Source organism: Astyanax mexicanus, chromosome 2, assembly GCF_023375975.1.
Source record: "Astyanax mexicanus isolate ESR-SI-001 chromosome 2, AstMex3_surface, whole genome shotgun sequence".
In the NCBI taxonomy this organism is placed as follows: Eukaryota; Metazoa; Chordata; class Actinopteri; order Characiformes; family Acestrorhamphidae; genus Astyanax; species Astyanax mexicanus.
Window position 1 is genome coordinate 63,671,263 of NC_064409.1, and position 25,088 is coordinate 63,696,350.

At 36.9% G+C, this 25,088-nt stretch overlaps 1 protein-coding gene across 1 annotated transcript; it reads right to left on the reverse strand.

The window, feature by feature from the left end:
* Positions 1-1,567: 1,567 nt before the first annotated feature.
* On the reverse strand, positions 1,568-25,068 carry LOC103038037 (immunoglobulin superfamily member 22). Its single transcript, XM_022672116.2, has 22 exons — positions 24,903-25,068; positions 23,639-23,773; positions 22,255-22,391; positions 20,643-20,742; positions 20,199-20,235; positions 19,432-19,600; positions 19,170-19,283; positions 16,668-16,830; positions 16,181-16,456; positions 13,100-13,384; positions 12,262-12,386; positions 12,026-12,167; positions 11,397-11,693; positions 9,692-9,994; positions 8,357-8,530; positions 8,018-8,146; positions 7,403-7,699; positions 7,198-7,286; positions 5,396-5,588; positions 5,013-5,312; positions 3,612-3,938; positions 1,568-2,716 (listed from the first exon to the last, which is right to left on the reverse strand). Exons 1-22 carry the CDS (start codon positions 25,063-25,065, stop codon positions 2,649-2,651), a joined length of 4,023 nt encoding a protein of 1,340 aa, XP_022527837.2. The 5' UTR covers positions 25,066-25,068; the 3' UTR covers positions 1,568-2,648.
* Between the last annotated feature and the right edge of the window lie 20 nt (positions 25,069-25,088).

Genomic DNA, 25,088 nt, shown 5'->3' on the forward strand with positions numbered 1-25,088 from the left:
AGATCATCATTTTCACACATGGATTGTTCACAGCAAGTTCCAGATCTTAACCTCATTGAGAGTCTTTAGGATGTGCTGGAGAAGACTTTGAGCAGTGGTCAGACTCCACCATCATCAATGCTGCTGCAAGATCTTGGTGAAAAATTAATGCAACACTGGATCGAAACAATGCCACAGTAACTGCGTCCTGTCGTGTGACCTTTTTTTTGGTGCCAACTTTTTTTTTTAGCCAGGCCGTGTATACTGTATGAATTTGGTTGGTGCTAAAACTGATTAGTTGCTGTATTATAAGCCTGTTTACAGTCCTGGTATTTTGCCAACGAAAAATACATTTCGTTCAATTTAGGGTGGAGGTTGTTAGGCCATATAGAATTAATTCATTATTATAATTAGTCTTTTTAATCTTGGCTCATTCTCATTAAATATCTCAAAAAGCTTTGACTAGTGGACTGGGTGTATGTAATTTCGAGAGCACAACACCACAACATTATCAATTATTTTATCGGAATTCTCTTAATTAATAAAATGTAACACTAAAAATCAAAAAAAGGAAAATGAGTATAAATAAAACATAATATTACTTAGAATAACTAAGGTTGCCTTTAAGCCAAGTTAGAAATAATATATTTTGCTGATAACTTTAATTAAATGGGTTCTGTGTTAGTTATCTATCAACACAAACATTGTAATCTATTTGTAATGGTTTATCTGATCCACACTTACAACTAAATAAATCACCCAATGCTTTAAACTTTATAGCTTTATAATAATATACTTTTTAATGCTTGTTATTTGTTTTGTTTGCTGTAATTGTTTGGTATTTCTGACCCAAATCACTTGAATAGGAATCATCGAATGTACAAGCTCCAAAACCATAAGTACAGTACGGCGCCCTGTGGGCAGCATAAAAATATTACTCGAACACTAGGAATTGAGTTAATGTTGGTGGTTACAACCCATTTCTGTTTTACACACCGTCAAGCTAAGAGCAGCATGTTGGCAGCTATTACCTGCTTACTCCAGGTGTTTCCATCACGAGTCTAGACATGCCCACCATGCTCACTTGTAACTGAACCAGGAAAATTTAGGCCCCAGGGTATATTGTGGTACCTTCAATACAGGTTTAATAGGTGTGCTCACCCGCATCCCGTGACCATAATATGCCCCGGTGAGCCTGTTATTAATGTTTGTCTTGTGATTTTTCTCTCTCAGCTTTCTCTCACACTCCCTGTGGAATTGTTTCATGATTAACAACTCACGCTGTCATGTCCTCGGCCTGCAGTGTGCAGTAAGGTCAAACCCAAACCAGAGCGGTGCAGTTAATGATCTGTTAAAGTTCCAAAACAACTCACCTTCGTTCTGGGAAAATCAACACCATGAAAGACACTGTGCTTTATGATATGCTGCAGGTTTTATTAGGAAGATTTAATAGTGAATTTATTGTAGAATAAAAGATAAAATTGAAAGGAAATCACAAAGAGTGAGAGATGGTTAAACAAAAAAAAAAACTTTATATATTGTAAGGTAGAGATCTACACAGTTTAAAGGTTATGCCAGAGCCTGTACATTATCTGGTGGTTATTTACCCTCCTGTTTTGCTCAATTTCAAATTTCCAGTACCAGCTGTAATGTTTCCTGGTCAAACTGACCTGTGTTTCACACTATTTAACAAACCAAAAGGACATCAAAAGTTTTCTCCCCAATAATTATAATCTTTACTTCAATTAATATGAAAATAAGTTTGGGTATAATTAAAAATTTCCCCCCTCACAGATTATGATTCACTGAGTAACTTTTAAAAATTGGCTTTAGTTTTGTTCTAAATGTTTACCGTTTAAAGACTTTATCATCACTACTGGGTCAAACTGACTGGAAATGTGTGTACTGTAAGCATCGTTGTCCAATGAAAAACACTTATCTTCGTTTTTGTCGATTTTCAGTTTACTACATAATTTAAACAGACAAACTGTCCCTTACACTGTGCCAAAGTTTCTTGATGGACCAATAGAAACTGTTCAAAATGACCTGAAATAAACTCCTTTAAACATTGACTTCCATTGAAAATTTACAAGGTTTTTTTCTCTCTCCTGTAAAGTTGCTGTTTCAAGTGTACCAAGTGTTTTTTATTGGACAGCTTTGATATGTATTACTCTAGTAATTTCATGTTGCAGAAATGATTAAAAATATTTTCTTGTTCTACCTTTAAAAATTTAAACCAGCTATTGTAATCCATAAATTAATTAACAGGAGGGTTACACATGAAGGTTCTTTACACTCACACATTTTACAATTTGTTCACTATTAAAATCAAGTAATTGGCAAACCAAAAAAAAAAACAAAACATTTTGGGCATTTTTTTTATGCATATATGAATATATAGAGGGCATATTTTTAGTTAGAAGAAAAGAACCTAATCATAAGATTCAATATTTGTTTCTTTTATTTGCTTTTTGTATTAATGTTAGTAATAAAGATTAAGTTTAATTAAGCAAACCTGAAAACATGCTTTGTGTTTCTATTCAGTTTTTTAGTTTTTTAAATCAGATGCATCTTAAACAACCCACTGAGAAAGATTTGATAAAATGTGCATTTTACTTTTTATGCATTCAGCTAATAATTCCAGACAGGTGCTTTGGATTGTGCTTCCCTTAGATGATGAGCTTTTCTTTCCAAGATTCCTGAGTCAGGTGCTCCAGCAGTCTGTTATCATCCTTATCTGCAGCACAAGAGGAAATTAAAATAAAATTCAGAGTCTTCAAGTGAAGGTTTGTTCATTAAGAAGTGGCGCCATCTAATGAAACATCAAAGTAATCTAATCTCAATGTATTAACTTATTCAAGCTAATATTGTTGCCTTCCAAAGAAAAATGTATCTCTAAAGTTGGTATAAAATTTGCACAAAGCTACAGTTGCAAGAAAATGTATGTGAACCCTTTTGGAATACTTGGATTTCTGCATAAATTGGTCATTAAATGTTTTCTGATCTTAATCTAAGTCACAACAATAGACAAACACAGTTTGCGTAAACTAATACCACAAAAAAATATAATCGTTTATATGAAGGTTTATATAATTATAAGTATGACCCAAAACATAGAAATAATTCAACAACCGAATGGCTTCAACAGACGAAATTACGCCTTATGGAGAGTCCTGACCTCAACCCAATTGAGATGCTGTGGCATCATGACCTCAAGAGAGCGATTCACACCAGATATCCCAAGAATATTATAGCTGAACTGAAACAGTTTTGTGAAGAGGAATGGTCCAAAAATTCTCCTGACTGTTGTGCAGGTCTAATCTCCAGCTACAGAAAACATTTGGTTGAGGTTCTTGATGCTAAAGGAGGGTCAATCAGTTATTAAATCCAAAGGTTTAAATACTTTTTTGTGTGCTATTAGTTTAAGCAGACTGTGTTTGTCTATTGTTGTGACTTTTAATTGAACACATTTAATGACCAATGTATGCAGAAATCAAAGTAATCCCAAAGAGTTCAAATACGTTTTCTTTCCAAATCCTCTAAAGTTGCATTTTTAGAGATACATGCTTTTTTTTTGCACAGCAAAAATATGATCTATTTATTGTGATGCATTTTTGTTATGCTGTACATACCGAAGACCACAAGGCTGCACTTGCACTTGGCCTTCCCCAGCTTGTTCTCCACCAGCAAGGTGTATTCTCCGCTGTCCTTAACTGTGCAGGTGGGGATGGTGAGGGTGCAGACTCCATCAGTGCTGCTCTGCCAGTAGCGAGGGCTGTCTAAAATACTCACATCCTCCTTAAACCAGGAGACCTGCGGGACGGGGAAGCCAAAGAAGGCGCAGCTCATGGTGCAGTCATTGCCAGAGCAAACAGCATGGTTCTTCAGGGGCAAGAGGATCCCAGGCTTGACCTCATGATGCTTATGGGTGAAGGGCTTCATCTGCAAGGTGAGGTTTTCTGGAAAGAGAGTTTAGATTATATGTAAAAGTAAGCAAATGTAACAGAAACATACTAGTTAACACTTATTTTTGATGGTCAGAGATGCACCTGTGCATTTTTATGACTTATAACCCTGAAAGCAAAACAACTGTGGCCAGAACCTCAGTCAAATCAGATAATTATTAGTGGCCAGTCCTGACAGTGCTGGTTGTACAGGAGGATATGTTCCTGACCTCCCACATCTCTAACATACAGCACAGTATTCAATACTGAACAGTACTTATAATCACTATTATGATAAGATTTGTTTAAAAATAAAAATAATACATTTCTTTTCATTTATTATAATAAATCATACTCTATATTTACATCTCTCAAAAAATAAGAGACCACTTAAAAATTATGAGTTTCTTTGATTTTACCAAATTGAAAACCTCTGGAATATAATCAGGAAGAAGATGGATGATCACAAGCCATCAAACCAAGCTGAACTGCTTGAATTTTTGCACCAGGAGTGGCATAAATGTATCTTAAAGCAGTGTGTAAGACTGGTGGAGGAGAACATGCCAAGATGTATGAAATATGGGATTAAAAACCAGGGTTATTCCAGCAAATATTGATTTCTGAACTCCATCTGAAGCCATTTCTCATTTTCTTCAAACAAATGCTCTAACTGACAATATTTTTATTTGGAATTTGGGAGAAATGGTCCGTAGTTTATAGAATGTATAGAAAGAACAATGTTCATTTTACTCAAACATTTACCTATAAATAGCAAAATTAGAGAAACTTTTTTTCTAGAGCTGTATAAGGAATTGTTGAAGTGTATTTTCATTTAGCAGATGTAATTCAATAAGATAAAAAATGATGCTAGGCCATCATTAAAGTAACATATGGGTAAAAGCCACTAAACTATCATCTAAACTAGCATCTAAAATGTTGTTGTAGGCTCTAGTTAATTATAATTCATAATTCTAATTCTTAATCTATGTAGTTTAGGTGCTGGACTATTTAGGTGCATATTTCTGTGCAATTTAATACACTAAATTAAAAGCATATAAAATAGGCTGCATAAACCACTCTGAGCATTACCATGCTCCTTTTCGATGCTGAAAGGCTCCTTTGCATCCAGAGGATCACTGTCCCCAATGAGATTGCGTGCGATGACTCGGAAGTAGTACTTGCGGCCAGGAAACAGGCCAGTGACGGTGTACTTGCTGCTGAAGACGTGCTCAGCAGCCGTAAACCAGGTGGTTGTACTGGTATCTCTCTTAAGGATGATATAATGAGTGTGCTCATCTTCAGTGAGGTCCGGAGTGTGGTCCCAATGCAGAGTTACTGTACCCTGGACCTCCTCTACCAGATGCAAGTTCTTAGGAGAACGAGGAGCATCTAAAAAAAAACACAAAAAGAAGAAGTTATCATGCCCTGTTCTTCAGTATAAGTACCTCTACTGACTGTAGATGATTCAGTACCAGTGACACGGACGCTGATGTCGTAGTGAACCTCCCCGCAGTCATTGCTGAGGATAACACGGTACACTCCAGAATCAGAGCGCTGACATGAGGTAATCATGAACTGCGAATCGTTCTTCCCCTTAGAAATGACCTCCTGGCCTCTGGTTGGAACACCATCTTTCAGCCAGGTGACCTCTGGAGGAGGAGAGCCCTGAAAATACAGGAGTCTCACATTACTGTTCACACATTAGACATTTTCATTACCTGAAAGTCCAGACCAGAGGCTGCACCAAGGTTCCTGTGTTTGTTGCATGGTGGTATACATTTGGTCCGGATAGTTTTGGTTTCACACTGCAGTTTAGTGAGCAGACTAAAGTACTTTGTAACATCCTGTCATCATTACCTTCTCGGGATGCATCTCCCCAATACTAATATAGAATGCAGTCGCCTTACTAAGTGTTTACCAAATTTTGCCTGTCTGACAGACTTTGTAATGCAGCAGAACAACATATCAGAATATGGATTAATTTACCGTATTTACGGACTATAAAGTGCACTGGATTCTAAGGCACATTTTAAGCGACAACAGTAAGGAACAAGGGTGTTGCCAGGTCTAAGTCAGCAGGTCTTGTAAAAACTTTTCTTTTAAAGTCAAACAAGCGTTGGATGTTAATCAAGTTTTTCTTCTGTAACTGTTTATTTGGGTAATTAAAGCATATATACATATATTTACAGTAAACTTAGATTTTCAATATTTTCAACAGCACGGTTAGCAGTGGTAAGCAGTGCTTAGCGGTAGTAAATGCCACCTGACAGCGCTACACTGAGTAACCCTAAATATTCCAGTAAACCAGGGCACTATCAGTTAGTGGTTTGTCCCGCGACAGACACACAGACTAGAGTCCAATATATACTTACCTCTGAAGGGTGAAAGAGCTAGCTCTGCAGTTAGCGGCTAATGCTAATACTGCCAAGCCTTGGTACTGGAGAAACTTGGTACTGGAGAAAGTAAAACTTCTTTATAATGCTCCACTTCAGCGGAGTGGCTTTACTGCTTCTTACAACCTGACTGGTACAACTGGTAGAATTCATACAAAAGGTGCACCGGATTATAAGGTGCACTCATGATTTTTGGGAAAATTAAGGTATTTTAAGCGCACCCTATAGTCCAAAAAAAATGCATATATATATATATATATATATATATATATATATATATATATATATATATATATATATATACATATATATACACACACAGTAGATACAATAATCTATCTATCTTATTGTAATAAGCTATACTGCTGTTCGATGCACATGCACACAAAGAGGAATTGCATTTCGGCACAAAAACGGTGGTACCACTTTAAAATAAGACTCCCTTTATAAAGGGTTTATAAATGGTTTACAATTAGTTTATTAATGGTTACTAATTAGGTTGTAAATGCCTTAAAACTCATTAATAATCAGGTATAACAAATACATAGAAAGGGTAACAATATAGATGGCTGTGGGTTCACTATTTGGCAAACAACAGGTCATTGTTGCCCTTTCTATGTAAGTGTTATAACTGATTATTAATGATTTTTAAGGCATTTACAACCTAATTAGTAATCATTAATAAACTAATTGTAAACCATTTGTAAACCCTTTATAAAGGTAGACTTATTTTAAAGTGGTACCAAAACAGCTCTGTTTATTCTGTATTGTTTACTAGGTGACGATAACCTTTTGGTAACAATAATAGATTTACACCAAAAAAATATATTTTTAGTTTACTTAAAAAGTGGTTCATCCTAAACAGAGCTGACAGCACTTACACTAAAGGACACAGGGATACACAGTGTGCATCCAGCTCGCACCAAAATCTGATGTTTCACCTTGCCCTGGAGATTAAACTTTGGGGGTTCTGTACAGGAACACATAAAAAAAACAGATAATGATAACAAATAGTGTATAACAGCTGTATAATAGAAGTTCATCTTTAATAGAAGCCACATTTTTGTTTCAGTATATATATATCACCTGGTGGTGGCAGAGCAAGAACACCATGCTCCAGCTCTATTGGTTCTCCAATGCCCCCCTGATTGACAGCTCTGATACGGAAATAGTACTTCATCCGCTCCTGCAGGCCACCAACATTGTAGGAGGTACCAGTGATGGGAATCTTTGTGTATTTGGCCCATTCCTTCCCATCTTCAGGGCGCATCTCCAGGATATATCCGGTTGGGTTGTCTCCCAGCTCAGGAGAACACCAGGCCAGAGATATGGAGGTGTTAGAGGAGTCTATTACATGAAATTTCCCAACCAGACCAGGAGCTCCTGATGGGGGAGAGAAACATTTTGGTGCCTTCATTTTCTGATTTTTCAAAAATGTGTTTATTACGGAGTAACAGGGGTGTTGATAGGAATCAGGCACTTTTATTTTAATGCATCTAAAAGGTACATCACTAAAGAACATGCTGATTAATATCTGATATATTATATAACTGGTGCTCTGGTGGTTTTCTTGTCTTTAAAATGACTATATTTGTGTTTTAGACACAAAACTCTTAGCCAAAACTTTCTCTACAACATAGTATTCTATAAAAAATAATGACTTTGTGGTGGAATTCTACTTCACAGAAGTGTAAAGCTCACGTGTGGGATCCTTGGCCAGCACTGTGTTGGATGAGGCACTGGGTGTCCCCTCTCCAGCTCTGTTGACAGCAGTCACTCTGAACTCATACTCCATATCCTCCACTAAGCCATCTACCACACACTTTGTGTCTGAAAAGAGATAACATTTGCTGAGTTATGGTCCTGACCTTCACGGATGTAGTACTTTTTATCTATGAAAATGATGACTGTGAATCAAAAGGTCTGGACTATTTAACTATTAAGATAATCTCTCTTTAGCGGTTCCTGAATCTTTATTTTAGACTGGACTACATTATACGTTATACATGGGTAGTGTAAATGAGAGAAGGGCTCTTTTACCTTGGATTAGTTCCTTGCTGATGGACATCCACATACTGCTTCCTTTCTTTCTGCGTTCCACTATGTAACCCAGAACAGGAGCACCACCGTCCTGGGCCGGATTAGTCCATGTGACTGTGGCTGAATCTTTAGTTACATCACTGATCTGGGGCTGAGGGACCAAACTAGGAGGTTCTGAAAAAGGAAGAATTATTAGAAAGGAATTGTTTTTGAAAGCTAGAGTTATCAATCTTTTTGCTTTAGTCATAGTTTAAGTCTAAATATGGATGAATATCCTATTAATACTGTTGTTTATCACTGTATTTTTGCTGTGAAGATGCTTGAAGATGAGGAAGAAGACGCTGCAGACACTGCCTTAGGTGTAATATAATTATTTATTACAAAGACTGAGACAATATCTTCAAGGTGGTTCTAGGCCAGCCCTGGAGAGAGATGTTGCCCAATTCAATGTTCCTGCTCTCTCTAACAGGACTGAGGGACCTGCTTATATAGGGTGATATGGTATACATCTGTAAACACGTAAAACATGCTCCATAGGAGGAGTCTTTCTAGAAGAATGGATACATACATTAGTAAAGAAAAATAAAGAGGAAAAATATAAGCTGAAAAAAATGTACGTCAAGACCCACATAGAAACTTTCTACATCCACCTTCCTGCTCTTTTGTTTTGCCCTCCTCCAATTCATCTCCTGACAGCTCTGAGTCTGTCTCATCTTCTACCATTCTAAATAAAATTCTATTGGCCTCACTCAGCCCTCTGCTTCTTACAGTATGGAAATTGCTTAAAAACTGTCCCCTCCACAAGACACTGAATAAAAGCTGTGGTTTGAAAGAGTCGGAAATACTGTACATCTGTGAAATCTTGCAACAATTAAGTTAAGATTCTAAAAAAAAACTGATCACTTGCCTTTTTAAAAATGTGAATGCCTTGATGTCTGCTAATTTTAAAAGAAAGACCCTGTGATCTGTTGTCATACCCCCGCAACTGAAAGCCCAGGATGTTCTTTTGACAGTCCTCAAACAGATTTCATTATTAGTGCTTGACCTATAGGAGTTATGTCCGCAAAAGTAAACAAAAATAAAGTGCTGGCTTTCATTAACTTTTTGTTAACATTTTGGGTTTGGACACATTATTTCAAAATCCCACTCAAGGACACCCTGCCCAAGCACATAACTGATTCAGCTAACTGACTAATTAACAAGCTCTTTATGATTTGAAAGTAGTAGAAAAATCCTGTGCATGATTGAAACCCATCCTACAGCTTTTCTACAGAGAGCTGTATGTGTTTGTATGTAATACTGAGTATTTTATGATACTTTGCTGCTGGCACTCACCAATAGGTTCTCCAGCATAGACCTGCTCGGTCTCCAAAGGATCACTCAGACCCTGTGAGTTCACTGCTCTAATGCGGTACTGGTACGGCTTCCCCTCCTCCACCGTGTCATTACAGAAGGTGGTGATGTCTCCATCCACCTCTCCAACCTTGATCCATGACTTCTTTCCAGTCATGCGTCTCTCAATGACGAAACTGGTCACCTTTTTGCCCCCGTTGTCCCGTGGTGCTTTCCACTTCATTGTAATGCACTTGCCACTACATTCCAGAAAATCCACTTTACCCTGTGGTGGTTTAGGACGGTCTGAAGAGCAACAGAAGGACATCTCTAAAGTTAGTGAATTCGGTGGCCCTGAAAACTTTAAGCACTTCTTATGACTTACTTTTAAAAATTCTATGTTGGATTAACACTAAGATAGACATACAGTATTTTTATTCAACAAAAAACCTAAGGTTATGCTCAAACAGTAACTAAATGTAACCAAACCCAATGTTTTTTGTGATCCATATCCTACATTCATTGGAACGATTCAGACTCAAAAACTGAAACACATTTTCAAAGGCTTCATATGAGGTTTTGTTTTGTTTTGTTGTAAGCTTAAGGGCTCACCCAGATTAGGGGGTTGAACCTAGGTCTTACTGTTCACAGCAAAGCTTCCTAACTGGGTGAGCCACCTAGTAAAGGTAGTTAATAGGACCCAAGTGCAAAGTAGACAAGACTGAGAAAAAAACTGAGTCAAACTAAAAATAATGTGGATACTGAAAACAGGTGGAAACCAAAATAAATGACCACACCTAATGTGGGAATTTCTGCAGTAAAAGAACAAAGGATGCTAGGGAGAAAGCTGGCTTTCCCAGAAGAAAGGTAAAATGGACAAAATGAACAAAATGGCTGCTCCAACAAAAATAGGGAACTAAGACACTGAAAAGTGGAAACAGAAAGAGACAAGAGGAAGGCACAACCTTCCACAGTTAAATGTAACTTTTGAAACTTCTTTTCTCTGTTCTTTTGGTAAAAGGAAAAACATGATAGAGGTCCAAGAGACCCGAGAGCTCGAAATAAAGAATAGCAGCCACTTGGCTGCTCACACCCACTTACACACAAAGACCCAGCAACTACTGGTCTGTGTTCCTCAGGTGTCTTATATTTTTTTTTTTGATGAGCTTGTCCTTCACATTTTTTTTAGAAAAAAAAGAGGTTGCGACATGAAACTCCCTATTTAATTTGAACAGGAAACATCACCCAGATATTTATGAGATCTGTTACCTCACTCTCCTTCCATTGAAACCCTTACTGACTGCTGGTGTCCATTTTCCTTTCTACTTGTGTCTGTTATTTTCCTTTCCATTTTAACTTGATGTAAAAGTTACATTTGAATTCTGATCTGATTGTTTATAGTGAGTCACATTGCTGAGAATAGAATATGTAATATATTTTAGTACTGCTTATGAAAGTGGTCCAAATTAGAACTTAAAATGCCAGATTCAGGTGTGTTTTACATATGATTAAAAATATCAGATTTGGGACACTTTTCCTTGCTGTGTGAATATATAAGCTTAGAGGCCTGTCTTACAAAATAGTGCTTTTGCTATTAACACTAATACAACCACCCACTGAAATACTGCAGAAATGATCAAATGTGTTTTTAATTTTGTATTTACTGCAAAATAACTAAATGAAGTTTTTTTTTTTTCTATGGGCTCACCAATCACATTCAGCTGCACAGTGGCACTGGCTGATCCACAGTCACTTTTCAGTCTGAGCATGACAGTTCCGCTGTCCTCTCTCACACATTTATGAATCACTAATGTGCTGGAATCTCGATCCCGCTGCACCACTGCCCGTCTGTCCTCGACCAGCTCCAGCCCGTCTCTGTACCAAGTTACCTTTGGTGCAGGTTTGCCCTTGAAAGGGATCTTAATCGTGGCCATCTCTCCAGCTTTCACAGTCACCGGCTGGCTGGATAGCATCTCCAGCAGAGCGGGATCAATAACAGGGGGATCTACAGAGATCAGACTCAGATATCAGCTTACACTGATAGATGAAACCATTTTTCATTCCATTAAGAACCGTGTTCGTAAAAGAGATATGGGATTGGATCCAGAAGTGCTTAGTTTTTATGACATTGCTCAAAGAACTGATAGGTAGTACATACAGCAAGTAAAATTAGCTGTGCATTTACACATTAATAATCCATTTAATAATGCAACTACTGTTGTTATATGCAGCCACTGTCACAAATGGATTGACAACCTCAGGTTTTGGATCCTAAGTAAAATACATAATGTAAATTGCAGAGTATTCACTCTAAAACATATTTAAAGTAAGTCTTACTGGCTATATTCAGCACGGCCTCACTCTCCGCTCCTTTCGCTCTGAAGGTGTATTGGCCCTCGTGTTCATCTCCCACGTTTCTGATCAGCAGTTTATGAACAGCACCCTGCTTCACCACCTGGACCCCTCTCAGATCCGTGATCTGCAGCGACACACACACACACACACACACAAACTAATACTGGAGCTTCTTTTATTCCGAGTGCTCCAGGATTTTACTGATAAAGGTCTTTTACCTCTTTACCATCTTTCAGCCAGACACCATCTACTTTCTCATCATCCAGAACCACACAGAGCTCTGCGGGGGATCCTGAGGGACACTGAACATCTGACATGCTGCTCTTCACTGTGGCAAAGCGCTCTACACACATTTACACACAGAGAAAAGAAAAAACAAGAAAAGAGCTGAGAATAAAGTTCTATTTAGTTTTATAATCTTAACACTATTATTATACTACACTGCCTGTCCAAAAAAAAAAAAGTCGCCACCTGGGTTTAACTAAACAAATTATGTGGGGTTGATGCTGCAGTTGGTCTGCAGGTCTTGGTTCAGCAACAGTATGTGCTGAAAGAATGAGGTCAGCTGACTACCTGAATATACTGAATATAGACCAGGTTGTTCCATCAATGGATTTTTTTCCTTCACTGATGGCATGGACATATTCCAAGATGACAATGTCAGGATTCATGGGGCTGGAATTGTGAAAGAGTGATTCATTAGGAAGCATGAGATCATCATTTTCACACATGGATTGAGAGTTGTCCACAGAGTCCAGATCTTAACCTCATTGAGAATCTTTGGGATGTGCTGGAGAAGAGCTGCTTTGTGCAGTGGTCAGACTCTACCATCATCAATGCCGCAAGATCTTGGTGAAAAATTAATGCAACACTGGATTGAAATAAATCTTGTGACATTGCAGAGACATATTGAAACAATGCCACAGTGAAGGTGTGCCGCAATCAAAGCTGAAAGCGATTCAACGAAATATTAGAGTGTGTGACCTTTTTTTTTTGGCCAGGCATCTATCCATCCGTCCATTTAGACTGTACACTGCCTTCATTTTTGTCCTTTACCTTCCACAGTGAGGTTGGAGGAGCTGACGTATTTATTGCTGTCATTATCTTGAGTGCAGACGATGGAATATTCTCCTCTGTCTTCCAGTTCACAGTCTTCCATGATGAGCTCAGCCCTCTTGCCTTCCCTCATGAAGATGTAGCGTGAGTTATTAGTGATGTCTTTCCCGTCCTTCAGCCACCTCACCTGAACGTCTTTGGAGCTCATCTCTGCCTCCAGCCTGGCCTTGCCTTTCTCCTTCACTCGTACGTTCTTCAGATGACTCACAAACTTGATTGGGATCCCTAATGAAAAAAGAAAGAACTCACTTCACATCAATAGAAGATCTTACTCATTCTGTATTATTTTCTTCTGTAGATTCTTCTAAATTTGAACTAACTGATGATGTTTATTCATATTAATGGCTTTCAATATACAATCATATTATCCTGTTGGCTAGGGGTGACCAATTTAATCCTCCTCAAACTTTCCTTGGTCCACCTGAAAATGTAATCAACCATCTGGCCCACAGGTTAAAAACGTCTACTATTATTGACAATAATACCTTACTTTAATTTACATTTTAGTATTGCTTTATACTTTATTGAAATTTGATTTGCAGCATAGACAACTGAGCTGCATACACACATTTTATACAATTGACAGCAAAATCCACACTAAAGTTATGTCCCTCTGTGACATAACTTTATAATCATTCATTGTACAGATATGTAGTTGCTGGACTTCAACAGGCTGATGGCTCTGGAGTCCTGGAGGCTGCAGACCTTACTTTAAACCTTCTATTACAGAAATAACCAGAGGTGGAAAAAGTACAGAAAAATTGTAATTAAGTAAAAGTATCTTTACTTTGTTAAAATTCTACTCAAGTAAAAGTAAAAGTACCCATCTAAAAATCTACTCAAGTAAAAGTAAAAAGTACTCAATTTGAGTAAAAGTTACAGAGTTCATTTTAATTATTTGATGTAAAAAAGTACAACAAATCATAAGTTAAATTGTTTTTAATGAACTATTATCTCACATAATAATTTGAACTATTCAGGCAGTATTTGTTCAGACCACCCCATAAAACATTTTCAAGAACAAGTGGCATAGGTTTCTATGATCCAATTTTTTCCTTTACTTTTAAATTTTTTTTCCTTTACTTTTAAAAAATATTTTTTACAGTTTTACAGGTCATTGTTAGATTTTAATTTGCAATTGCTATGCTTTAACTGCTATTAAATGTTTTTTTTTAACATTCAAGCAGATTGTTTAATGATAAAAATACTTACAACCATAAGCTTTCTCAGGTTTGATGCGGAAGTTTTGAAAGCTGACAGCTCTGTCCGGCGGGGCACATTTTGTATTGCATGAGGAAGTTATTGCCTCGTTATTCCACGCGCAAGCATCTGTGCGCCGGTGCATCCGCGCCAATTAATATATTTTTTAATTTAGACAATTGTTTTTTTTCCAGCATTTTATTTTTTACTCAGTAATCGGGAGCTTTCCAATGTAGCAAAGTAAATTACTTTTGTCAAAATGTACTTGAGTAAAAGTAAAATGACCTATTTTAAAAACTACTTTAAAAATTACAAATTACTCATAAAATCTACTCAATTACAGTAACATGAGTAAATGTAATGCATTACTTTCCACCTCTGGAAATAACCCTGCACTTTACTTTCTACACGTTTACATGTCTAGGACATTTCTCAGAGGCACATGATCACGTTACTGCAAAAATGTATATATAGACATAATAGATAATCATGTACTTACTTGTAAATAATATCCATGACATATTACTGTCACCATGTACTTATTGCCATCCTGGATATAAATTTAACACCAATTTAATATTAATATTGAGTCAGTTTGTTTGTAATATTTTGCTTTATTGTATATTTTCTACTTTTCTCTTAATGCGTCTCTTAGGGCAAGGAGCAAAGAAAGAATTTTGTTGTACGAGGAAACATGTTTTTTTTACTGTGCACATAAAAAATAAACTCTTTGAATCTTTGAATCTACCTGACAGGTAAGATTAGTAATCAGGTAAGATTAGCAGATTGGCTGTAACATTGAGGCTGGAGTTTGTTGTAGGATTAAGATATAAATTAAATATTTGTTTATATTGAGTGAGGTTAGAGTTCACTAAATATAACATTCAGCAATATGCAATAGTTAAATGGACAAGGTGACCATCTAGTGGACTAGATTTGTCATTAGTGGACTCTCAAAATAGTGTTTACTGCACTACTGCACACCATTTATAGGCTTGTATCTTTCTTACAATAATTCAAATATTAAGTAGAACTATGTTAAATAGTTGTGTTGTTTTTAGAAGCAATTGTATTTATAGTGTATACATTTCTATTACTAAAAATAAACAGCTCATTTCCAGAGGTGGAAAGTAATGAACTACATTTACTCAAGTTACTGTAATTCAGTAGATTTTATGAGTAATTTGTAATTTTTAAAGTAGTTTTTAAAATAGGTAATTTATTTTGACTCAAGTACATTTTTACACAAGTAATTTACTTCGCTACATTTGAAAACTTCCAGTTACTGAGTAAAAAATGGTCGCGCGTGGAATAACGAGGCAATAACGTCCTAAAAAAAAATACAGTTTATAGTCACATATATGACCATACCTTTTTAATAGTAAAAAAAATATGGATAATAGAAACCTATGCCAATTGTTCTTGAAAATGTTTTATGCGGTGGTTTGAACAAATACTGCCTGAAAGGTCCAAATTATTACGTGGAATAATAGTTCATTAAAATGATTTAATTTATGATTTGTTTTTACTTTTTTACATCAAATAATTAAAAGTAAATGTAATTTTTACTCAAAGTACATTTTAAATTGAGTACTTTTTACTTTTACTCGAGTAGATTTTTTAGATGGGTACTTTTACTTTTACTTGAGTAGAATTTTAGCAAAGTAAAGGTACTTTTACTTAATTACTTAATTTTTCAGTACTTTTTCCACCTCTGCTGATTTCTAACTACATAGTAGTGCACAGATAAAAAAAATGCCCATTTTAATGTTTATATTTTTGGTTATTTATGATCAGAAAAGTTCCCACAAGGACACTTACGTTCAATGAAGAGCTGGGCTGTAGTGGTCAAGTCTCCGATGCTGATAGTAAAGTCCCCAGTGTCGCTGGGACGCACGTCCTTGATCTTTAAAGTGTAAGTGAGGCCGTCCTCAGACACACACACATCGAACTTCTCATCTCGCTTTAGCTCCTTCCCTTTAAACTTCCACACCGGAGGGGTGTCAGCCCTCTTGGAGAGATGCACCTCAAACACAGCGGTCTGTCTCTCCGTCACTCGCAGGGGCTTCAGATCTGTCGCGAACTTCAAAGGCTCTTCTAGCATTGGAGAGAATAAAGGGGTGAAGGGATGAGATAAAAAGAGAAGGAGAGAGGAAGGAAAAGCTGATGAGACAGTGACATTGCTTTATCTTACTTTGTGTCTTGGCACTTTTTCTGTGTTTGTCTGAGACGGAGTGAATGTGAAGGAGTGTTCAGGTTTAGAATATGAAGCTACACTGTTGTACAGTATATGTTGAGTGATACATGCCTATGACAGTCAGCTTGGCCGACAGGATCTTGTCTCCAACTTTTAGAGAGTATGTGCCAGAGTCTGCCAGACACACGCTGGAGATACACAGCATGTGCTTAGTACCCAGCTGTTTAACTTCATACTTCCCGAGAGAGTACTGAATCCGCAGCAGCTCCTCGCCCTGAATAACAAATGAGTACACACACACACACACACACACACACACACACAGACCACATTAACCAAAAAGGTTTGATGCACCTGTGAAAATTAGAATTAAAAAGCTCATCATCTACCAGTAAGTGTTTTTGTTAAGTATATTAACATAAACATAACTTGTTTTACATTTCTCATTAAAACATCTCCAGAGTTCTCCTCAAGAGAGTCTAGTATTATTAATATTAGTAAGCATCCTAACACCTGGTTTGGTAAATAAGTGCCTAATGATGTTAAATCAGGTGAGCTGGGGATGGAATTGAATACCTCTACTGGAGCGGAGACTGGGGACGTCCAGGAGAAGCTTTGTTCTCTAAACTAGCTCACAGGATCTCAACTACTCTCTATGCATACAATCTTAACAATAAATTAAAGCAGTAAATGATTCTTCAAGAGATAACAGAGAAGAATGCTTGACATTTGGTTTCATTGAGAACTAATTTTGTGAGAGATTGATTGTTATTTAGAAGATTGATTGATAACCAGGGATAACTATTTAAAGATTTAGGGTTAGGATTAGACGTCAATAGAAAGGTTGTTTACTCTTTAAACTCCTAAACATCACTCGAATAACCCATTCTGAATGCATATATATCCACATAGGTTGCCAGAAAAAAAAAATGGAAGAGACCACTTCATTTTCTGAATCAGTTTCTCTGATTTTGCTATTTTGCTATTTTGCTATGAGAAAAATTAAGATTATTAATTTATTCTATAAACTACAGATAACATTTCTCCCAAATTCCATATAAAAATATTGTCATTTAGAGCATTTATTTGCAGAAAATGAGAAATGGCTGAAATAACAAAAGAGATGTAGAGCTTTCAGACCTCAAATAATGCAAAGAAAACAAGTTCATATTCATAAAGTTTTAAAAGCTCAGAAATCAATATTTGGTGGAATAACCCTGTTTTTAATCACAGTATTCATGCATCTTGGCAGGTTCTCCTCCACCAGTCTTACACACTGCTTTTGGATAACTTTTTTCCAATCATGGTGCAAAAATTCAAGCAGTTCAGCTTGGTTTGCTGGCTTGTGATCATCCATCTTCCTTCAGATTTTATTCCAGAGGTTTTTAATTAGGTAAAATCAAATAAACTTTACATTTTGTCTCCTACTTTATTCCAGAGCTGTATATTATCAGAAACATTTTACCTTTTTATATTGGGATATGCTCAAAATGTCCCAAAATGTCCCTGTGCACTAAAATTGTGTAAATGTTGTTAGTGCCCTCACTCCCCAAATACTGAACTAATGTTAATGGCTTTATATCTCATTATACTTGTAGAAAGCCCACAGGAAGTCTCTATAATGTGATAATCGATGTAGTGATGATGTTTGACATTTAATATACTGTATGTAAGCTTTAATTTATTTAGTAATTAAGTCATGAGCACGAACAATGGTGGCATTTGGCAGTTTGGGTAGAAAAGTATCTAACTACATTAGTCTCATATCTATTTCAAATCATCCTCCTCCCCAATCAGACTTGGTCCTGGTCATGGCCTTGTCTGAGCTATTAGTTTCAGCTGTCCCCAGCTGTGGTGTTTCCTTTTCATGTTTGCCTTCACATCACTGTGTTATGTGTTTATAGGGTGACCCCTCTTCGCTTGGCCTATCCATTGCCAGCATTTTCAGAGAAACTTATTCGCTGGGACAATTCTTATCTGAAGAATTCTTCTAAGGTATGTTATAATGAATTCCTAGATTCCTTTAATTGTGGACACAGTGGTCTCCCAGGTCTTAACTACGTAAGGTATGACTGGCTTTACAATACAACTGAAAATCCTGACCTTAACATTGGTTGTCATTTGACATTTAATATGACAAAATACTCCCTTTACCGCAATGTTAACACAGAATATTTACTTTCTTGTTCCCACATCAGACAGCTCTGACCAATCCGAGGACACAGCGTGTTCGCATGGTTTATTGGTGCGCATTTTTACTATTTATATTATTATATTTATTATTTTTATAAGATTGTACATTTTTTACCTCCTTTTTTGGGTGGTAATGATTGTGATTGGCAGCTTCTGGCTACAACTGTCCATATGAACAAACAAGCAACCCAGCATTAGTCACATCAACATTCAGTGCAGAACAGCCCACACACTAATCCCACAACTGCGAGTAATGTTCTTTAGCTTCTATGGGACATGGCAAAAGTCATGGGACAGGATACTACTTCCTATACCAAGAAATTTGGCATGTGTGATAAATGGTCCATAAATTCTTTCTTCTTGTTTAAAGTCACCATCTTAAAGACATGTAGCTTCAAAGACATGCACATGTATGTTTACCTGAAACCACAGCATCCTGATATTCGGATCTTTCAGCTCCAGAATAGTGTCAAAAACTACATTAGAGTCCTCCTTCGCTGTTACATTCTCCAAGGGTTTCAAAACTCGCACCATCTGGCAACAGAACGCAATCAGTCTGAGTAATCAAACAAGCATCACCTAATACACTTAAATCAGTGTACCTCATAAAGAAATTGTCATGTGATTATGCATTAATTATGAATTAAAATTAGTGCTTGTCCCACTTGGGTTTGACACCCACTTCCACATCCACTTTCTTCTTCATCTCTTTGAGTTTCTTGAGGATTCCTCTGAAATCAGTGAAGCCATACTCTGCACAGATGCGCTCGTAGTCTTTCTTCTCAGCCCCGGCCAGGATCTTCAGCATCTCCTCCTCTGTGGGAGGCTTCTTCTCCTTCTTCTCCACACTCCTGCGGCACATGATCACGTCTCTCAAACGCTCATGCAACATACGGCACGTCCTCCATGATGGGGACTTATGCCAGAAAGCATATGCAGTAGAGCAGATGGTGGAAGGTAATGCATGCATATCTTAATTAATCGTGCTGTTTTTTTATTTGCTGAGATTATTAACAAACTCTGTAGCAAAACTAAACCTAAATTCTGTTGACAGTTATGAGCACATATGTGATGGAGCCTGTTTTTGGACTAAAATATACTGGTATAAGAGAGTCTACAATGGAAAATCTTTTTTTCTTTGCTTTTCCTTCATTTTTTTCCTCCACAGTGTATATTTTTTAATTTGCAAATCAGTAAACATGATTGTTTTTCCACACTCCATTCTGTGACATACATCTAGATTCACATCTATCTAATGTCTTTATATATAATAATATAAAAAACTGTATCTCTGTCCTTTATTTATATAAATATAATACCTTGTATATAATTTGGTGTAGCCTTTCCTCACCAAATTAGAGCAATTTTTCACTCACCTGTAAATCTGTCCACATGTGATGTTACAGTAAACCTGATTTGATTTCACTTGATTTGATTAAGAAATCTTACCTTTTCTTCAACTTTTTCTTAAAGTCCAGTGCTGGATCTTAAAAAGAGATGAGAATAAAAGGCAAAAACATCTTATAGCATCATAGTCATATAATTGTAACACTCATAGTGGTAACTGAACACTAATAGCACTGATTTAACACTGGTAAATTTACTGTGCAAAAGTTTATGGTGGCATTATTTTCTCACTATCAAACAAAAACATTTTAAGCAAAAAAAAAAAAAAAAACTTTACAGGATAAGGAAAAACATCTTTTCAACTTTCAGTGGAGGTCAATGTAAAACAAAGCTATTTAATTGATTTGGTAGCATTCCTCTTGGTCCAAATATCATAAATTGTAAGCATTTATATTAGGTAGTCAACATTATAATCCTGGTGATGTGCTTTGTTCATTTAGTTTGTTCATTGCAAGAGTTTAAACACTGATTAAAATGCAAACCTACTTTCAGTCACAACAAGTGAGACAGAGTATATAGCATCCCCATGGCAATTAGATGCAATGCACTTGTACACATCAGCATCCTCCATGGTCAGGTTTTTAATCTACAAAAAACACAAACAAACCCAGAAAAAATAATCTTATTATTAGTACATAATATTCCAATATGTAAAAGTTATAAACAAAAAAGAAGGAGAAAACATGACATAAAGAGAGAGAACAGCTGCAGTATCACTAATGGCCAACAGGGAGCAGCATGATATCTAGGGATTAATTCTGCATGTTTGGCACCCTTCTCATCAACCAGATGGTGGAAACCAATGCATATGTCAACATCTAAATCTTAATTACTTCATAATGACATGTTAAGCCTCTCTGAAGGCAGCAGACTGGGAATAACATACAGTGCTGAATTTACCTGCTAACGTATTTAACTGTACATTGAACACGTTCTCTCCTTGATAATTGAAAAACAGATGGTGCTAAATCAATGACGTAGTCACTGCGTTTGAGAAATGGATGTCATTGCCAGCCTTTGGGAAACAAAGATTTTAAGTTAAGGCAAAGTAGAAGCAAATAAACTCCAGAAGTTCCAGAATCAGCTGAGATTTGTAATGCTAATGTAATGCCGGGGGCGTTCCTAGACAACTGGAGGACACACAGAATTTATAGGGGCACAGCTGTACCCATCTTCTTGCTAATCAATCGTAGGAGCACAACTGTTGTCTAGTAAAAAGCCTGATAAACACTAAATAGATGAAGTGATTTAATGCTGTGGGTGTTACTCTGGCATGGATGAGAAACTAACAAACTAAATGCACTTTCGTTGGTGCACTTTGGTCAACAAGCAAAAACACAAACATATTAAATCTTCTCAGTTTTGTGCCAAAATTTGCCAAATCTGCCTCCACATTTCTTGCAATAATTATTCCTTTCCTACAAGTTAAATTGTGATTTTCTTTTTTTTTTGCCTTTGCATCATTACATTCTGTTTATGCTTCTAAAATGAGTAGTTTATTTGTTGGGTATAGCATGAGGCTCATTGTGTGAACATAAAGTGGCTGTAACTAAAAAAAAATACAGCTACCTATGAACTTTCATTATATCATGTTTTATATGTTGACAAAACAAACTAGCCATGACTGAAATCATTAGCTGCTCAAGTGTTTGGAAAGACAGTAGGGCATTATGGGAAATGCAGTGCATGTGGTGCATTTCCAAAACATATTTTGTAGTTTTGCACAAAAACCCAGAATAAAATCAATTTTTTACTGCTTTGATTGAATGCCACATTATCAGCAGCTATAGATATATACATGCAAAATTTCCAAGCACTTTTAACTTAGTATATCCATAAGAATCATCTATCTAGCTATAACTTCATCATATATGCCTTAAATTATACTTTACTCAGAGGTACATGACTCATTTGCAATGTTAGAAGCTGCAATTGACCTCATTAACCATTTCTTGTTGCACTTTAGTGTATTCCTCTGAAAAGGTAATGCCTTTGTAATTATCTGTGAGGCCCTTTATCACTGCATTATCATGGTTTGCTCTGCAGCTTTGGAAATTCCAGACTCCTGTTGAACAAAGAAGGTTTACTGTTCCCTCACCTTTAACACATACTGCTTATTGATGTCATCATAGAAGGTCCTGGCACCCTCTGTCATCGGTTTGCCGCTCTCTCTGGTCCAGGTTACAGTTGGTTTGGGGTTGCCGGATGCCTTTGCTTTAAACGCAGCTTTGTTCCCTGCAAAGTAACTGAGCTTGTTTAATTACAAATATTTAAAGACTTGTCATGGTGCTTAAATACTACCATGATAAAAGATTGGTTCAAATTTCTACATTATAAACTGTGTTGTCTTTTGAATTGTAATTTAGAGTCAGGATTTATTTTAGCTCTATCCAAAATGTTCTGTATAACTTTTGAGATGCACCTTATTTTCTGTGACAACTGCCTAAAAAAAACACAGAAATTTGAATCCAAATGGCACTACATTTTTCAGATGGTGGAGTCCAGTAAATTAGCCTGTAGTTTTCACAAGGAACTACAACATGTCCAACCTGTCCAAATACACCATTAAATAAGACAATGCATACCCACCAAGAAGTCCATATGTCTGCTTTTCTCATTTTGGGGGGAAAAATCAACACCAGAACATCCTTATCTAGAGAAATAGCTTAGTTTAAAAGTTTAAGCTCTGGGAAAGTAAGATGTCAGCCAAAGAGCTACGTAATTAGCTGTGCTCTAAACAGCTCTACATTTATGAATATGAATATAGATGTGGCCAAATACTGTAAATTGAGCTTGATATTGGTTTGAATTGGACATTGTGGAACAATCTTCTTAATATTATATAATTACAGGTGCCTGTATGTATTATGTTACAGGTAACATGACCATGTAGGGCCTCTATGGGCAACACCAACCCAACTTTTTTTTAAATCACAGCCTATTTTTATCTGTCCAGTAATCACACTCTGTACAACATGTACATCTGCACTCTGTGACTCTATTTTAACATTTTATGGTACATCCTGTACATTTGCACTCCTGGACACTACTCACATTTAACTTAAATACAATACTTGCTCAGGTTTATGTTTGGTATTTTTCATATCTGCTAATACCTTCTATCTCCTATACATAATGTATTCTATATTACTGCACTACCTTATGACTATGGCTTGTTACTTTCACATTTTGTATAGTTTTTGTGTTTACATATTCATGTATATATTATTTATTTTTTACTTATATCTTATTATGTATAGGTAATATTTTAAACCTAAGTTAGAATCTTCTATAGTCTTCTATAGTCTTCTTATAGTCTCCTATAGTCTGCTACTGGCAGTCAATAAAGTATCCATCCATCCATCCATCCATCCATCCATCTAACTGGGAAATCCAAAAATGTTGTCAAGTGTACAGTGTTGGTCTTGAATGTAGATGCTAGTGATGGGTCCTATCAGGGTCAGTGGTTGTGGGTATCTCACCTTCTTGACCTGTAACAGAGCGAGGCCTGTCCTCGAAATCTGGAATGCTCTCTCCTGCAGGGATCTCAGAGCTCTTTTGCACCTGACTGAATGACTCCATCACACCTGAGATCTTACGCTGCACTCCTGACTGCTCTGTTGGACGGAACAGACATTTAAACATACACTCCTACATAATATGCAACAGATATTGAAATTTAAGTTAGCAGAACTCTCAGCAACAAAGCGCTTTGAGATTTTGTTTGTGGACACAAATTCGTCATATTTCATTCCAGCAAAACTGCATGCCTGTGTGTCGTTCCATCTGATTATAATTATCACACTCAATCCATCATTGCCATGCACAGGCAGGCTTAGCCAAAGCTGGAGTAGCTGAACATCTGCCAGGTTTGATGTGAAAAAAAAGATTTGCCGCAGAATTTGGATTTGAAAAAGCTTCAAAACGTCGCTCGCTCCCATATGGCTCTGAATCATACAGGTCTTGGCAGTAAACACTTCTACTGACATGCTAGGTGTGCTTCAAAAATATAAATGAGACAGCAGATGCATGCTAAAGCCTAGGTTGCAGTCGAGGTAGGACACCAGAAATAGTCTTTTTTATTTTTAGCGAATGTGCCTCGAAAGGATCTTTGAGCTTAGGGCTCTGATTGATCCAGCAGACTAAGGCGCTGCTGCTATGATCGAGAGATTGCTGGTCCGAATCCCGGTCATGCAGCTTGCCATTGGCTGCTGGAGCCCTAAAAGAGCACAATTGGCCTTGCTCTCTCTGGGTGGGTAGAAGGCGTTCTCTCCTCACATCACTCCAAAGGGTGATGTGAATTAGCACAAGGCGCCTGTGAGCTGATGTATCGGAACCCAGTCGCTGTGATGCTACTCGGCAATGCTGCATCGGCAGCAACCCTCCTTGTAAATTGATGAGAAAATCACCTATATATATATATATATATATATATATATATATATATATATATATATATATATATATAAAGAAAGGATCTTTCAGCAACTATGATTGACAAATCCTGGAGGGCGAGATTCATGCAGAGAAAAACTCACCTGTTTATTGACATAATTAGTAGGTGTGCTAGAATAGGAAAATCAGCAAACAGTGCTGGACTCTAGTCCTCAGTTTCCCACCCTTGCCATATAAAAAAACACTTTTGGATTCATAAACCACCACGTTTGTGATAGAGATGTGTGAGTGTAAAGAACATTTATGAAACTGTTCACAATGCCTTCTAGAAAGTTAAATATTTAATATTACCCTCGAGCAGCCTGGAGGTTTGAGAGACCTTTCTCAGACGTGTGGAGCTGATGGAGTAGGAGCTTGAGGAGGAGGTGGAGGTGGAGAACGAGTTGGAAGACATGTGTAGCTCAGAGCGCTGCCCCATACCGCCCCCACTGGACTGGATCACCTCAGTGGACATGACAGACACTGACTTGTGTGATA